Genomic DNA, 17,790 nt, shown 5'->3' on the forward strand with positions numbered 1-17,790 from the left:
CATTTAAAGGCCAAAGACTGGCCAGATTTGGCACAGTCAAGGACTGCAATTTTCTACCAAAATAGATTTCTGGGAACTTTCATGATGGGAATGGTGTGAATTGCTAAGTCGGATTTTCTTCTTTTAAGGCATTGTGTTATATATGGAATTTCACTTGATGTGACTAAAGATGCTGGTTAAAAGGAATTGTTTTTAATATTCACTGAAATGAATGTTGAAATATTTCAGCCATTCTTTGATTACCAGATACTTTTATATCAAATTTGACCTTTACTCGGATCACCACACTCTTTCAAAGCATGAATTCTTATCTCCCATTCTCTCCAATTAGATTACTTAATCTACCATTAACTTCCATTTAAAAAAAAAAAAAAGAAAGAAAAGTGGCTGTGTTAAACATTCAGTTTGATAATAAAATGCATGGCTAACCAAGAGATTAGATACTTTAAACTACAGTCTTAGTGCTGTGTAACAGCACTGGCTGTTTCCAACATGGCCTTGCCTGGGCTTGATACTCTATAACTGATGTCAGAGGTTTTACAGTATGCTTTTATGGACTGAATTTCGGAATGAATCATATTTGGCTCTTGGTGCTAAGTATGACATCAGTTCAATGTTCCACTTTGTACATGGTTTTAGGCCCTTCCCTTTTCATTCACAGCCTAGAGAGAAGTCTAATTGATTCATTTGCCATTTATTCAGACAGAAGTACATCTTCAAGACTGGCAGGTTAAATGTATTTTTCCTTGCATGACAGGCTTTTGGTGAGACAGAAACGTTTGGTGGTCACTTATGGAATCTGAAAGATCTGAAATCAAGGAAGTGTGTAATTTTAAGGCACTTAGATATTCTCTCCTGGAAAATATTTGTCTACTAAAGTAGAGTTTAAAACAGGAGAGACCTTCTGGCCACGAAAACTCCACCCTGTCACTCCCTGAGGTAAGCACAGAGATCCAAGCCTACCCACATTCAAAAGCAACCATTGAGTTAGAGAAATACTCCAGTGTTTAGTAACCTAATCTTTATTTACTATCTCTATACAGTATGTTCTGCATGACAGATTACCACAGAACATTATTTCAACACATTTCCCAGTACTCAGAAAAACCTGGATAATAACTCACCTGTAATGCAGTTACTGAACTCCGTCAATGCACTATTATGCAAAACAACTGCCATAGAGCAATTTTATGAATTGTGTACAGTCCAAGATACTGTATGTCTGTAGCTCTTAGAGATGAAGCTATGTTTTCCCAGTGAGGACAACTTGTGATTATATGTCATCAATATAGTAATGTGGGTCTGACAGTATAGACCATAGATAGTAGAAATATACCACAGATATATACCATAAAGGCATAAATAACTGAAAATACTTTTTGCTTCATTGTTGGAAGGTTGGATAAAAGCACATAATACCCCTTATTGTTAGAGTGTATTGCATTTGGTTTAGCATTATATAATTCATACACATCACACACATATTAAGCTCAGGGCCAAACCAGGGACCCTGGAGCTTATAAGGTTGCATTTTTTAAACATTTAGAGACAAAATTTCACAACAGCCCTTTCACAGTAGGTGAGCTTTTAAATAATCAGCTTTTCTGTTCTTTTTTCAGTACAGGGAAACAAAATTCTTCCATCCATCCATTTTCAATACTGCTTATCGTACACAGAGTCACAGGGCAGCGTGGAGCATATCTCGGGGACTCGGGGCACAAGGCAGGGAACATCCTGGGCAGGTGCCAACATATTGCAAGGCACAATCGCACACTATGGATAATTTGGAAATGCCAACCAGCCTACAACAAATGTCTTTGGACTGGGGTGGAAACCCCCTAAGCACAAGGAGAACATGCAAACTCTGCGCACACAGGGCGGAGGTGGGATTCGAACTCACAAGGGGAGAGACAAATGTGCTTATCTCTATGGTACTGTGCCAAAACTTTTGCCCATGGTAATTACATTTATGCTACAGATACAGTACATTTGGTTGAAAAAATATGGAGTATTGCTTTAAAGTTTAGTTTTTATAGAAGCATTCAGCCATGCCACAGTTAAATTTAACAAACTGGGCTGAATTGCTGAACTGGGCTGATCTGTGTTGCTCACTTTTGGATAACTTAGAGTGAATATATCATCATAACAGCACTTTTTATGCATATTCATTAATGTTGTCTGCCATTCTTAAGACATTTTTATACAGGATGGCGTAGAGGACCAGAGAACTTCATTCTGCTAAACGAGACAGGTGACAGACATTCCTCATCCTTTTAACTGCTCAGTGCTCAACTGGAATCCTCTATTCTCCTTTCCTCTGATCACTCTTCCTGCTCATTCTGCCTCTGAAACCGTCTCACCTGTTCTGAACGCATGGACAGAAGCTGCTTCGAGGCTTTAATGTTTTCTGTGTCTGACGGAGCATGACAGAGGACTTCTGATGATCTCTTCAGATTTTACTCCAGCGAGCGTTATATTTCACAACAGCCACACTGACACATGAGCATGCATTACATATGTGTAGAGAAACAAGTGAGGCGTGGACACACAGGAAATATGATTCTGGGGGTTCAATGACAGCTGGAGTGCAAGCCTCGTCCTCCTTCATACACACACACACACACGCACACACACACACGCATGTCCCCCATGACCCCAAACACACCCAAGAATGACTGTACCCTTCCTCTTCAATGTTCCTGCACATAATAATAATAATAATAATAATAATAATAATAATAATAATAAATTAAAAAAGCATATCTCATGTTGAAAATTTGGATAAACCCCCGAAAACTGCCTTTAGCTTTCCCATATAAGTAACTTTCAAGTAAACATATTTTCTGGCTTTTTCTCCATACGCGGAAATGTATCAATATTTTTTGTCCATGGTAATCTATATACGGTAGGTAGAGCTTAGGATGAGAACATGGCTAGAGTATTATTGTAAGAGATCTTCCTAACAGCTGCTCAATGAGTCTAATTGAGCTTGGAGATGAAATTCTTCTTTTTACTTGGCACAATAGAAGAGAGAGAGAGATAGAAAGGAAGGAAGGGAGAGAATGAGAACTGTTCCTCCAAGAACCCAGAGCACTTTGGCCTATGTTTAACTAGCCACCCTGCCAGCTCTAAAGAGTTATTTCACAGAAGCTTAAAAGCAGGATTTAGTATCTAATAACCCACATGCTCTCGGCTGTGCCAGTTCGTTCAGCTCAGTGCACTGTCAGCTCTGTGTGGCCTGGGACGGAAGCTGCTTGCCTCGTCCTGGACGTGTCCTTGGCCGAGAAACTGCACTCTCTCTAAGCAGGTTAATGGCAGAGGAAAAGCAAGAATCTGGCGTGGACTTACTGCAGCAATCCAGTGCTTCACTATTAGACTGGCAAACACACAAAAGCACAAATCTGTGCGAGGAAGCAACGGAAAGGAGCACTTAAGTCTGCCAAATTCTATGGATGCTTAGTCAAGGGAGATAGAAAGTGAGAGAGAGTGAAAAAGGAGAGAAAGAGAGAGATTTTCAATGTACTACATTTGGGCCTTGTGTGCTCAGCACAACACTGTGTAACCCCTATAATCGACCTCTGACTCCGTGCTGGGCTTGAGCCGAGACTGAGGATTAAAGCGGAATAGTACACTCATGTAGACAGAAAGAGAGAGTTGAGAGATGGACAGCTCTCCTCCTAAGACTTGACACTTTTGCTCAACTAGGGCTCTATAAAGCTTGGCCCTGATTCTTCAGATCGTTTAAATGTTGCTAAACTGCCAAAACATTTCACTGACAGAGTTGAGATCTATCTAGCTTTGGACTGAACTGTTATGTTTGTGTTGATTCAAATGATTCTTACAGATGTTATCCTTCCTCTCAGATTTGTACTGTAAAGACTGAGAAAAAGCAGCATCACAACAAAACAAAACACAATGCAAAACGCACAGCAGCTACAGTGTTTGGACCTCTTGACCTGTCTTGTCCAATTTCCTTAACAGATAGAATGGTATGATCCAGCAATTCCGGGTTTAAGAAGCCTTCCCTCTGTGTTAAGCTACAATTCTGAACAAGGGAAGTGACTCAGTGACTTAGTGACTCGGTGACTCAGTGGTTAACGCGTTAAAGGGAAGGATGTGAGTTCAAATCCCAGCACTGCCAAGCTGCCACTGTTGGGTCCTTGAGCAAAACCATTAACATTTATTTGCTCATTTGTATCCCCAATTGGATAAAAGCATCAGCCAAATGAACACTTGTAGCAGTAAGCGTGACTTTAACCTACTAATCACACCTCTGTAGTTAATCCAACTATTACATGTACCATCTTTATATGACCAAGGATTAGGACCATATGGCTACACATTCCTGTTGTGGCTTGCTATTATTACACTAAACCTTTAGAAGTGGCACGTCCATACAGAATTCATGCAAACAGTCAGAACGAATACAAAACCCCTCCTGACTATATGCATGGAATGTCTTCTCCAAGTATACAACTTTAACTTTGAACAAATAAAACCAGCCATGGATTCCTGGCACCTGGCCAAACCAAATCACTCAATGCAGACAAAAGGCACACCAGAATAGCGTGTGTGGGATATGTGACATGCAGTGGCACCCCGCACAGCTCCTCAGACAGAAAACGAGCAACCTCGTGGAATGCTAAGTGGCCCATAGCTCTGAGAAAGGCAGCCACAGAGCTGTAAACGGGGGGGTTTTGGAGATGGAGTCGAAGGAAGATGTGGCAAGGCAGTAAATCTGTCTGGTGTATAAGAATACAAGGCAATGTGAAATGTGAATAGTCCACGTCAGCACGGCTTGTGGAAGCAAGCAAAGAACATTTGGATAATATAATTCATCCTAGAGCATTAAGCAGTGTCATGGTGGCCCCAAATTCAATAATACAATCCAGGCTGAAAGCATGACCTTTAGACATTATTCCACACCCACATTAAAGCTCACATGCTCATAAAAGGGAAACGACAACAATCAGATTCAATATCTGTTTGACACTTTTCTTCTTTTCAGTGCATGTCACAACAATAAATGATCTGGGTCATTCACTAATGGCCCAGACCTTGAAGACATATGCTCATGTCAGATAACCAATGAAAGCCCTAGATTAAAACACTCCTCCCACCCATGAAGCCATGTGCTCTCTGTGCCAGGAAACACCCAGACAATTAGGAACAATAACAACAGAGTAGTAATGGGAACAATAGAATAATGTGAGACACTGGAAATGTGAAAGCTTTCATTTGACACACATGACACAATAATATTGTATTAACTTTGGTGTTTATTAATATCCATGCATACACCTATTCTACAAATCTACAGGATTATACATTCCAAATATTAACTGCTTGGTTAGGACCAGTGTTAGCGGTCCTAGACACACACTTTTCTATTGAAGCATGCTGAGGCCTGCACACTATCCAAAAAATTCTGAACATTTAACTGTATAAGACAGTGGTATCTTTTGGGTGTGTGTATATGTGTGTTATACTTATGCCCTCTCTCATCTCTTTGTTTACAGCTGACTCTATGCCATGTATACACCTTCATTACACACTTAAACAATAAAAACCAAGACTTGACAAATGTTTGATTTGTCACCAATGTATCCCAGGCCTAACGCCTCACAGATGGCCTTATCTGCATATTATGTAATGCTGTAGTGATTATACTAGACCACAGTGGCTTCATTCTCATGGTGTTACAAGGCAGCTGTTACACGAATAATGCCAAGGCATGGTCTCTGTTTCTGTACTAATGTTAGCCTCAAGCAACCCCTCAACAGCTGATGTTCAGTTCTAGAGTATATCACAGTAAAGAGTTAGTCTATCATTGAATCCTTCACTCAACCCATCCATCCAAACATTTAAAAACCCAGAAACAGATGGTCTATACATTACTCTGTTCCAAGCCAATATGTTAAGTCACTGATATCTTCCTCAAGGGCCAGATCCATTACCACATTGTTTCTGTGGAGGTCTGGAAAGATCTGTTTTTGAGTACTGGTCATTTATATTCATCACGCGCCCTTCACATGAGCAACTACATCACTCCCACTCTACGTACAATCAGCACTGGTCTACACAATATCTTACTGTCTTCTGAGACACACAACGGGAGAGGATGAGGGTTTCTATAGCTGCCCGAGGTAACTGGAATTGTGATCTGTGTGTACTGCTGTCAGGAAATCGAAGTACAGTAACAAGGTCACCGTGTAGCACTGTACGCACACACACTCCACTGTGGCAGTCATCAGAATTACAATGCTGATTAGACATATTCTCACTTCCACTGTTAGAAAAACAGCTTCACTGTTTAGACATTTCGAAACAGACAGCAAATCCTACCTTTGATGTCTGGTCCTTCTGATCCTCTCACCTTCATCAGAGATCAGCCAGGTCTTGTTTTCCTGGTTTATTGTGTGTTTGTGTGTGTGAGTGAGTGAGACTGTGTATTCTGCTGTGCTGTATTTGGCTCTGCAATGCAGCTTCTCATTCAGCACAGAACACAAAAAACAGCCTTTCAGCACTCCTCCACGCTTCTTAAAGCACCACGTCACTGTGTAGAGGCGAAATATGACCCAAATACAAGTCACACAATCTGCACTGGTGGTGGTGATGATGATGATGGGGTGGAGGGATAACATTTAAATACACACTTTAACTAATAATTTGGAATAAAAGGGATGAAATGGCTTGACGATAACGGAACGGAAACATTAGAAAGGAAATGAAGATGATGAACATGAGGTGTTTCTGAACATGAAAATAATTCTTTGAAAAAGTTACATTTTCTCAATAAACCTGTTCTGCATGTTGTGTGTCTTGTTTTTAAATGATTTCGGTGGTCCACACAAAACTTCTTGTATTGTCTTATATTACAAAATATTATGTAAGCAATAATAATAGCTAAGGATTTGTAATATTAAGACACATGATATTATAGTCCGTCCTAAAACTACTGCAATATGTCTAGATAAAAAACATTCACTCAGCTACCACTTAGGAGTGAGCACAATAAGGCTAAATAACACATTTAACAAAAAAACACAGGATGTAACGGATGTAACACATCCCCGAAAAGGTTTTTCCTTTAACCCTCCTATTATGTTGGGGGGAAAAAGTTACATCCATTATGTTATGGGTCAAAATGACTTCCACAGTTCAAATACACACAAAAAATAGCAAAGAAAAGCTTAAAACAGTAAATCTTCATTATGGCTTGAGACAAGCCATAAGAAGAAATACTTGCATATAAGTTCATGACCCTAAATGAAGAAATTTCAAAAAGAAAGAGAGATTAACCAGTATTTCAGACATCTCAAATGTGGAAATGGGTCAAATTGACCCATAACATAATAGGAGGGTTAAACCATACTACACTACACATTTTGATGCAGCAACAGAAGCAATAATCACTTACTGGTACTTACTCAACACCATCCTCTGCTTCTCACACACTCATCACACACACACAGCATCCAGTCCTAGCGCTCCTCTGCTTGTCTTTATAAAGACCTAATTGGAAATGGTGCCAGCTAGTGACTGTCTCTCTCTCTCTCTCTCTCTCTCTCTCTCTCTCTCTCTCTCTCTGACACTCTTTCTACTTCCTCTAACATCCTCAATTGAAAGTCCCACCTCTTCATCAAGCTACTCCTCTTCAATGTAATATAGTTTATACCTGAAAATCACACTGGGAAAAGCCAACCTAGTGTGCTTTCTTCTATTGCCTTCCAAACACTTTCAGAGATTTTGATGTACTTCATTTGATTAAATTTCAGGCGTTTTTTTTTTTCTCCTCCAGTATATTAATTTCCTGCATAATTTTCTGTGTTTTACTACAATGCTATCAAACTCTCAATTCTGACTGGCCAGAAGGTGTTGATTTATTTTCCATAACAGCACATATGCGCTCGTTCTAATATGTTGTCTTTACCATGGTAACAACTAACACAGGGGTGTGTGACGTGCATGCGTCACATAAACAAATAAAAAAAAGGTGTGTAATTGTTGGTGAAGCATACTATTAGGAGATGTTTTTGGAAGCGTTTCTTGAAGGAGTCTCCTGTGTGAACACTTTGCAACAGTCAAAGGTTTCAGACACAGGAAACTCTTCAGGACAGAGGGCTTTCAGTTTTCTCAGCAAAATTAACTTCAAGGTGGAGAAAAACGAGAGGCTGGTGAGAGAACAACTTTTAATAGCTGTTATAAGGTAAGTGATATCTTGAGAACTTGTGTTGAGGATGTTCCACAATATGAAATTAAACTATAAATGGATAAAAATATTGTCTTAAAACATCATGCCTTGTCGTGTTTTATTCTTACTTAAAGACTTTGGTGTTTTGGGTGTACAACTTGTGCTTGTCACAAAAATGAACTTTCATCACACGGCATACAAATGCTTACTTTATAACTGCAATAGTACAAACAGTCCCACGACATCAAATCACCAGGGACACGAATTTTGAGTCTTTTAACAAAACTGTCAAATATTTGAGCACACAATTATTATGCACTGTCCTTTCACATGCCTCATTAAAATCATACAAAACTTTTGCAAACGTGGAAAATGTTTTTATGTGTTAGAATTGGTTTGAAAATGGAAAGTGTTGGAATTACTTCATCAGGTCTTCTGTTTCTTAAACAACGCAGTAGCTATGAATTAGAGAGGTGAAAAACATCACACTACAATGCTTTAAGATTTAGAGGGTGAAGGAGAGACAGAAAGATAGGGAAGGTTATATAAGGGTCTCAGGCATCTATGAGAGTATACAGTAGGTCTAATATACAGTATATCTTGATGCTTGGTACAGTACATATGCACATATATTAATTTTTTTCTCACTGGATCATAGGATTTTGTAGCTTATAGTGCCATACTGACTGACAGAGTGACTAGGCACTCTCTAAAAGGCAATTTACTATAAATTCACCATATTTTGGTTTAGGTGTCCCCAAAACCATTTCTATGGTGTTCATTTATGTTAGGAATCTTGTTGAAAGCTCTGTCTAACCTCCTCCATCAAGTCTTAACCTACTGCCAGAGAAAACCAGGATTGGGCCAAAGTGTGGATGCTGTCAGTTTCAAAGATCTCATGATTGGACGAAGAGACATTTTGAAGAAAAAGAATATGGACGCCATCCTGTGGACATAGACTGCGTGGACAATTGTATGTGCATAAGTTTTTAACTAGTGGGTTCGGCAGTTGCAGAACACCCACTGCTGACAGGTGGATTAAATCAAGCTGTTCAATTCTGGAATCTGATTGTTCAGAAGGTGTTGATTAATTTTCTGTATCATCTGATCAGCAGCTCTGGTAGTAGTGAAGGATGCAGTGTGTGCTCATTCAAATAATGCTATATTATACGTAGTAACCCAGAAAAGCCAGAACGTTATAATCACAGCTGGAGAATTGCAGAAGTTAGTTGTGTCTTGGGGTCAGAAAGTCTCCAAAATTACAATCCGAAGTCACCTACATCACCACAAGTTGTTTGGAAGGGTTTCAAGAAAAAAGCCTCTATTCTCATCCAAAAACAAAATCAAGCATCTTCAGTTTGCCCACTGTTAAATATGATGGTGGCTCTTTAATGTTTTGGGCTGTTTTTCTCCCAGAGGACCTGGACATTTTGTTAGGATACATGGCATCATGGACTCTATCAACTATCAACAGATAAGCTTAAGCTTAAAGTTTAAAATGGGCCTTGGTTGGATCTTCCAGCAGGACAATGATCCAAAACATACATCAAAATCAACACAAAAATGGTTTACTGACCACAAAATCAAGGTCCTGCCATGGCCATCCCAGTCCCCTGACATGAAACCCATAGAAAACCTGTGGGGTGAACTGAAGAGGAGAGTCCACCAGCGTGGACCTCGAAATTTGAATGATCTGGAGAGATTCTGTATGGAGGAATGGTCTCAGATCCCTTGCCATGTATTCTCCAACCTCATCAGACATTATAGGAGAAGACTCAGAGCTGTTATCTTGGCAAAGGGAGGTAGCACAAAGTATTGACTAAAAGGGTGCCAATAATTGTGGCACACATATATTTAACAAAGATATTTATCTCGGATAAACCTGTGTTTTGTTTGCAATTGTTTGATATCCATGAGAGCAGAGTACTTTTGTGAAATTATTTAACAAAAGATCAAAAGGTTAATCAATAAAGGCAATTTTTCACAGCCTTATTGTAAATCTTAAATACATTAGCTGTGCATGTTTTTTGTTGTTCTTAAATGATCGTTCTCCATTGCAATTAAAAGAAAATCTTGCTGGAAAATCATTCATTCATTATCATGAAATGCTGCTTAAATGACCCCAAACCCATTTTCTGTACCACTTATCTTACACAGGGTCACAAGGAGCCTGGAGCCTATCCCAGGGAACTCGGGACACAAGGCAAGGGACACCGTGGATGGGGTGCCAACCCATCGCAGGGCACAATCACACACACATTCACACACTACAGACAATTTCAAAATGGATATCAACCTACAATGCAGCCTACTCTGGACTGAGGGAGGAAACTGGGGTACCTGGAGCAAACCCCCGAGACACAGGGAGAAAATACAAACACTGTGCACACAGGGCGGAGGTGCAAATTGAACCCCCAACCCTGGAGGTGTGAGGCAAACCTGCTAAGCCACCATGTCCCCCATCCCAAAACCCCAAAGCCAAAATTAAATCTCGTTAAATAGTATTAGATGGCTATTGTCAACTGTAGCCTAAATAAAAGTTTCTTGATTTGGGAAAGACACTGATTTTATAAAAAATAGTTATCTTGCTTATTCAGTCCCATTTAATAGCAGATTGCCAGAAACAGGATGTCTGGTTCAGGAGTTGAATGCAGTTTGCAATTTTTAAGTGAATGAAAAATTACATTTTCCAGCAGCCGTATTTTGTTCAATATTTTCCAGTGTTTCCAGGGCACAGTGATAGGATTAACATCAAAAAAAATTCTGTATGTGCCACACCCCCCTCCCTTATGCTTGGAATCTAAATACACAAATAGATATGAATATTTTAAGAATTAAACATACAGACAATGGCATTGCATTACATTCCTAGTTTATATTAATAGATTTTGGAATACCACTGGTCATTGTAATTTAATTTAATTGTGCACTATTTTTGTGTACATAAAATAGAATAGTCTTGATAACGACACAATGACGTTAGAATCACCTTATCCTAAAGTGTGTTTTTCCAATGTGTACATTTATAAAATTGCTGACATATGATGTATCATAGAGTGTCAAAGTGTGCTTTTAATAAATTTTTGGACAGAAATGTAATTCATTTCACCCACTTCTGCAATGCTGTAGATACTGTTGCTCTTCCTGGTGATGCTGAAGGAGGAATGCATGAGTAAACATTAAATCTTAAAATATGTAATGTCCACATCATCTTGAGGGCCTTCAAATTAGCTTTGTGTAATCGAATTAGGATGTCAATAGCATAGTATCCACTTACCCAAAGCAAAAAAAAAAAAAAAAAGAAAAACAGGCTATGTGAATACCATAGGGTGTCATATTTATATTTCCTAGAATCAGCTTGACATTCCAGGCATAAGAGTTCATCACAGTCACACCCTGTTAAACACACCCTGTCTGCTTCCACAGCCTTTCTGGGTTTTTTGTGTGTTTTTTTTTTTTTTTGTGTGTGTGTGTTTTTTTTTTTTTTTTTTTTTTTTTAAAACCCTTACACCAAATAAACACTGTGAATATCTATGAACACTGTAAATAATTAAAGCATTAGTGGACTAGATAAAATTTTCCTATGAATTAATCAGTTTCTCAATTTGGGTTTGTAAGCCTTGAGCATGTGATGCCTGAATTCCTGCACATATGGATCTTTACTGTAAACTCACTTCTTTTTTTTTTAAACAGCTAACATCACATTGATGTTAATCGTGTAAGAACATGACATATTAAAAACTACATTCTTCAGAACAGTGATGGTGGTAATAACAGGGAAATGACTAATGTATGATTGGAAGAGCAATTCTTGTTTACTCTTTACCATGGTTTTGGCTTTTATTCCTAAATGCTGATATCATTCAGTCATGCTAAAACACGTTAAAGTCTATCAATCTGAGCACAAGCACTAAAGAATTAACCCATCACATTATCTAATGCTACATCATAAAATTTAACTTATGCTAGAGAGGCAGACTAGGCCAGGAACACTACATCCTACTGAACCCAAAAACTGATTAATTACATCACTCACAGAGAAACATGGTGAATACAGACACTGTTTGCACTGTTTAGAAGCCTCTGTGCATGACACAACTCAGCTGCTATGAAGTGAGACGCCACAGTAGGCCACGTAGTTCAACCAACAGCTATGTGTTTATTCCAGCAAGGGATGTTGTAATATACTGTAGGTCTTCAGGGATGCATCTGGAAAGGATCCTTTGTAAGGATAAATTAATTTCAGCTGATGTACCTTAATGTCAAAAATGATTTTGGAGGTTGTTTAAAATCATTTATGGATGCTGCGCAATGCCTCAGAGCATCAAGCAACACTCTCAGCACGTACAAACCATTTGATCAGTTGATTGCAGCATTTCCAGGGACTTGTGAGGTGCCTAACGTGATGTTACCATAGTCACCAAGTCTCAAAGTAAAGCATATTTGCAATTCCACTACAGTGTGACAGAAGAGGTCAGTAAAGCCAGTGTACTGGAACACTGCATCTGAACACTATCTTGGGGGCAATAGCAAGCTTCACATGGACTCTTGCTGAAAGTATGTGCCCTGAAATATCAGTGCAGCAAAGTCAAATCATGGTCAAATTGAATTAATACCATTATTATTATTATTATTATTATTATTATTATTATTTTGAATAATTCCCTTCCTTGTATCCAAAACGTCTGAATCATGACATTCTCCTTAATATAACTGTGAAGTCTGTGTATTACATCGATATTACGGTAGTAGCAGGCCTTACAGAAGATAACAGCTTTTTAAGAATGAACATACACCTACTGAAAATATCAATGTAAAAAAATACTTTAATATATTTAGTATATCAATGAATGATTAAATCGAACTGGTTAGAGATGAAGAACATAATTACTTCACACCTTTAAACAAATAACTACAACATCAGCATGTCCGATTATAATTTTTTTCTGGATAAAACAACACTACACCAGAAAAATGTGTATGTAGTTGAACTGCGGGTGTTAAGTCATTATTCCAGTTTCCAACCAGTAATATTACCAATAGGAGATTCGTCCAGATTTACTGCAACAATATTAAAGATTTATGAAATCTTCATTCAGGTATATACAGCATGTCTGGAATATACAGCACATGAAATGATCATTTAAACCAGTCATAGCCACAAACATTATGAACTGCTCTCAAAGAAATCATACTGTAAAAAATAGATTATTACAAATGTCTTGAGACAGTTAATGGGCAGTTATTGTTTATGATGCTGGAAAATCATTCCTTTGTCTGCACAAGACAGGGCATGTAAGGTTGGGGATGTGGCTGACTGTCACTCATGCACAACTTCTGCCTCCTCCCACCCCCTGTAAAATATAAAAGGCTCCTTGGTTTGCGTTTTAGATCAGATGATTGGTAGTGTCACAGCTTTATCCTTCTTTAACACATACACACACACACAGGACATTATTTGGGAATTCCTATTTCTCTAGACCAACCAATCAGTTTTGAGAAGTCAGGAGTACAGTTCTTAATTCTCGCTCATGAACAAAGCTTCTCAGGTAGGTACAGTTGCAATGCTAGTCAGACATTATTATCTTCGATTGAATATTTTGGCATTTTCATAGAGGTCAAGTCTGAAATAGGTTCCTGTTGGAAAGACATCCAGCTATTATCATCATGTGTACAGCAGCACTTATTGACTTCCAGTAAAGCAGCACAGCTCCAAGAGAATACTTGCCTCACTATAATACCAATAACATCTGCCTGAACGTTATGTCTTTTTTTCATACATTGACTAATGCAGATTAGGGATGGGTGCTGATTAGATTTGTTCGTCTTAGTTATTTTAGCCAACTGTTCAATATCTATAGAAATGCATTATTTAATAGGTCATAAACTCGTACAATGAACTGAACTCTTTCTACAGGTTTAAGTCAAAATGAAGATGGTCTCCCGGAATATTATGATTTGGTGTTTGCTGGCTGCTTTTGTGCCTTGTGTTATAAGTGCAACAATTCCATCTAATTCTGACAGAGAAATGAAGTATGTCTAGACATAAGCACTTTTTTAAATGTCTCTACTTTGGAAATTACACACGTTTGCAATTCTGATGCTATGTTTGTGCTGGTCTTTGTGTGTCAGACTGAATGTGGCACTGCAGAAGAGGGATCAATATGTGCCTCAGAAGAGTTTAGAGAATTCAGTCGAACTCCTTGCTGAGCAAGAGAACAAGAATATGGGGACACCTATATCACTGAGCAGGTAGGCTTCCTCTCTCTCCCAATAGCATGTCTGGGTTTTGGCAATGGTGTGGCACTACTTATAAAACATTTACAAGAAGTTTGCATTTGAAGAATATCTGATTTTCAAAATGGTGCAATATGAATGGTCACATTATGACATTAATGGGCTTCACTGTGGCTACATACACTGATCAGCCATAACATTAAAACCACCTGCTTAATATTGTGTAGGTCCTTCTTGTGTCACCAGAACAGCTCTGACCCATCAAGGCATGGACTCCACGAAACCTCTGAAGGTGTGCTGTGTTATCTGGCACCGAGACTTCAGCAGCAGATCCTTTAAGTTCTGTAAGTTGTGAGGTGGGGCCTCCATGGCTCGGACTTGCTTGTTCAGCATATCCCACATCTCACAGAAATTATGAGGCTAAGTCAGCACCTTGAACTCTTTTACCATGTTCCTCAAATTGTGGGATCGGACCAGACAGGCTAACCTTTGCACCCCATGTGTATCAATGCAGCTTGGGTGTCTATGACTCTGCTGCCGGTTCACTGGTTGTCCTTCCTTGGACCATTTTGGTAGGTACTAACCACTGCATACTGGGAACACCCCACAAGACCTGCCGTTTTGGAGATGCTCTGACCCAGTCGTCTAGCCATCACAATTTGACCCGTATCAAAGTCGCTCCGAACCTTACACTTGTCCGGTTTTCCTGCTTCCAACACATCAATTTTGAGAATTGACTGTTTACTTGCTGCCTAATATATCCCACCCCTTGACAGGTGCCACAGTAATGAGATAATCAATGTTATTCACTTCACTTCTCAGTGGTTTTAATGTTATGACTGATCAATGCAGTACATAATAATAAAGATCTATTATGTTACAATGATGATTTAACACAAAACAAGCTAGCACAAGACAGATATGGCTTATGAAGTTATGCATAAATTTAATAAGAGTAGTAGACAGTCTGACATATGATTTGAGGTCAGTGCTGAGGTTACAATTTAGGGGTGAGTCTTAATGACCACAACCCTGCTTTCACTCACCTACTTTCATGATTAAAAAAAAAATAGAAACTACCACTCATAGCAAATTCCATACAATGAAAATGCATTGCAAAGACTATGCTGAATCGGTTTTTCATCAGCAACAGGACACACTAAGCACTCAAATATGTTCTTGTAATTCCACTGCAAGATATGCAGGCAACAATACACTAAATGGCAGTGGAGCAGGCTCAGAGAATTAAAAAAAAGGTCCTTTCTGAATGTTCTGGCAGAGCATGAAGTAGGATAATTTCCTTTTTACTTTCTGTCTTGCTTGCTTTTGCAGTGATCATCTGAGTGGAAGGGGGAAAAGGGCCTGCAACCTGCTTACCTGCTCGGTACATGATCTGGCCTACCGAATCAGTCAGCTCAATAATAAAAAGAATAATGCCCCCAACCACAATATCAGTCCCTGTGGCTACGGCCGGAGACGGAGGCGTTCCCTCCTTCAATGCTCTGCTGCTCAAACCCATGGGAAGTGCCCTCTGAGACATGACTCGCCTCAAAAACTGATTTAGCCTTAAGCTTTTTTCTTATATTGCCTCAGTTTGCTGAAATACTACTGAATATTATGGGGTTTTCTGTAAGCACAAAAATGGGGAACAACCGCTACTATGTCCAAGCAACCAAAACTTCCTTCTCCATATTTTATCAGAGAAGCAGGACTAAAGACAAGTCATCTGGAGAGAATGGGTGTTTGTGTAAAATGTGCCAGGCAGTTCTGTCTTGTAAAAAAGAGAAGCAGGGGTTCAAGTGATATAACAAGGACGTAGGTTTAAGTTAAAAGATATGAAATGTGCTTGAGCAGCTCTGAAACAATTTAGGATATTTCTAATTCTTATATGAGGGCATGTCACTTCTTCACCCTCTGGAAAAGCAGTGGTTTTATTCAGGAAACTACCAGCACCTCTGTGTTTTCTAGCAAGAGGAAAGAGGACAGAGAAACGTAAATACTGACTGAAAAACATTCACCAATAAGGCTCTATAAAGGAAATGATCTGAGAGAATAGGTTTTTGTGAAAGCTGGATATAAAATGCTTGGACACAGCTTATCTCAATTGCTTAATGAGTAAGTCAGCGTAGTTTAGCTTGGGCGTTTTGTATGCCAAAGACTTTTCTTTCTATTTTTTCGTTTATTCGTTAGAATAGCTGATAAACTTCTAGTTAGCTGTGTTTTGTCTTATTTAGATATTTTCTTTGGCACCTCTCTTGCTTGCCTTCCCACCTCGTTACTGTTAAATGTATAGTGAGTGTGTTGTTATATGTTATTTGTTCTTTGTAAATACTGTAAATATTGGGGTTTTTTTTTTTTTTTTTCCACCTTTTCACTTTCACACACACACACACACACACACACACACACACACACACACACACACACCTTTTAATGTTATACTCCTGTTTACCACTAGCCAACATCTAAGGGAAGTAAGAATATCAATCATAAACATAATTACTGTAAAATACTGTTGATTTTTATTATTTGCTATGCTTATATTACATCTGTTCATTTCTCCAAATGCATGTATTAAGTAGGCTTTTCCCCAGATTTCTACTAGCCCTAGCTCTGTAACAAGTGAGATCTCAAACACCATTTTTACAGCAGAATTCTACTATAGAGGACTCATTTCTGTGGAAATTTCAGGTTTGTATCTGATCCCCCTAAAAGTGATATTCAACTTGAAAATGAGGGGAATTTTCACAAATTGCATTTTCTCACCCCCCCTGAAAAAAATATGCGAAGTCTCAAACCTGAAATGTTCTGCATATACACTATACTTAACTAGGTACACCCTAAAGTCTAAGACTCAAACCCTTCCCATTACATTCCCTAAAAGTGGAACTGTGAGCAATATTGAGCATTACATTTGGAATTAAGTTCTAAGTCTGTGCAAAACAAGAATGCGTAACATGTTTATATATAATGTGTTCTAGATATCAGCTTTTGTCCTAAGGAGCTAGGACCATCCTGAGCCAAGATATTGAGGTTTCCGTAAACAGCTGTATAACCAAAATTAGTTGTGTACCATGACACAAAGATGGCTGTCATGGTTAAACCAAGTAAAGTAATAAAAAAAATAATAACAAAAATAAAATAAAAAACTGGCGGTTTTGCAATGCCATTACATAGAGGTAATCACTATAAAAAAAAGAAAAGAAAAAATGGTCAAGCAACCTGTATTGGACTACTTGCGATGGAATAACCCAGCTTTGAAACCTCTAAATTAGTCCCAGTGTAACAATTAAAAGTGTCACATGATTTCAGTATAACTACACTTCTTCATGGTAGAACCCAGAGTTTGTACACCTAAA

General features: G+C 38.7%; 1 protein-coding gene across 1 annotated transcript; it reads left to right on the top strand.

Annotated features, from left to right (window-relative positions):
- Window positions 1-14,016: 14,016 nt before the first annotated feature.
- On the top strand, window positions 14,017-17,790 carry LOC128606581 (pro-adrenomedullin-like). Its single transcript, XM_053622836.1, has 3 exons — window positions 14,017-14,227; window positions 14,327-14,446; window positions 15,764-17,790. Exons 1-3 carry the CDS (start codon window positions 14,124-14,126, stop codon window positions 15,993-15,995), a joined length of 456 nt encoding a protein of 151 aa, XP_053478811.1. The 5' UTR covers window positions 14,017-14,123; the 3' UTR covers window positions 15,996-17,790.

The sequence above is a fragment of the Ictalurus furcatus genome, chromosome 4 (genome assembly GCF_023375685.1).
Source record: "Ictalurus furcatus strain D&B chromosome 4, Billie_1.0, whole genome shotgun sequence".
Classification (NCBI taxonomy): Eukaryota; Metazoa; Chordata; class Actinopteri; order Siluriformes; family Ictaluridae; genus Ictalurus; species Ictalurus furcatus.

Coding starts and splice junctions, on each gene's coding strand:
- LOC128606581 (XM_053622836.1), top strand. CDS start 14,124: ATGAAGATGGTCTCCCGGAATATTATGATTTGGTGTTTGCTGGCTGCT. Junction 14,228..14,326: donor AATTCTGACAGAGAAATGAA/GTATGTCTAGAC, acceptor TTTGTGTGTCAG/ACTGAATGTGGCACTGCAGA. Junction 14,447..15,763: donor ACACCTATATCACTGAGCAG/GTAGGCTTCCTC, acceptor TTGCTTTTGCAG/TGATCATCTGAGTGGAAGGG.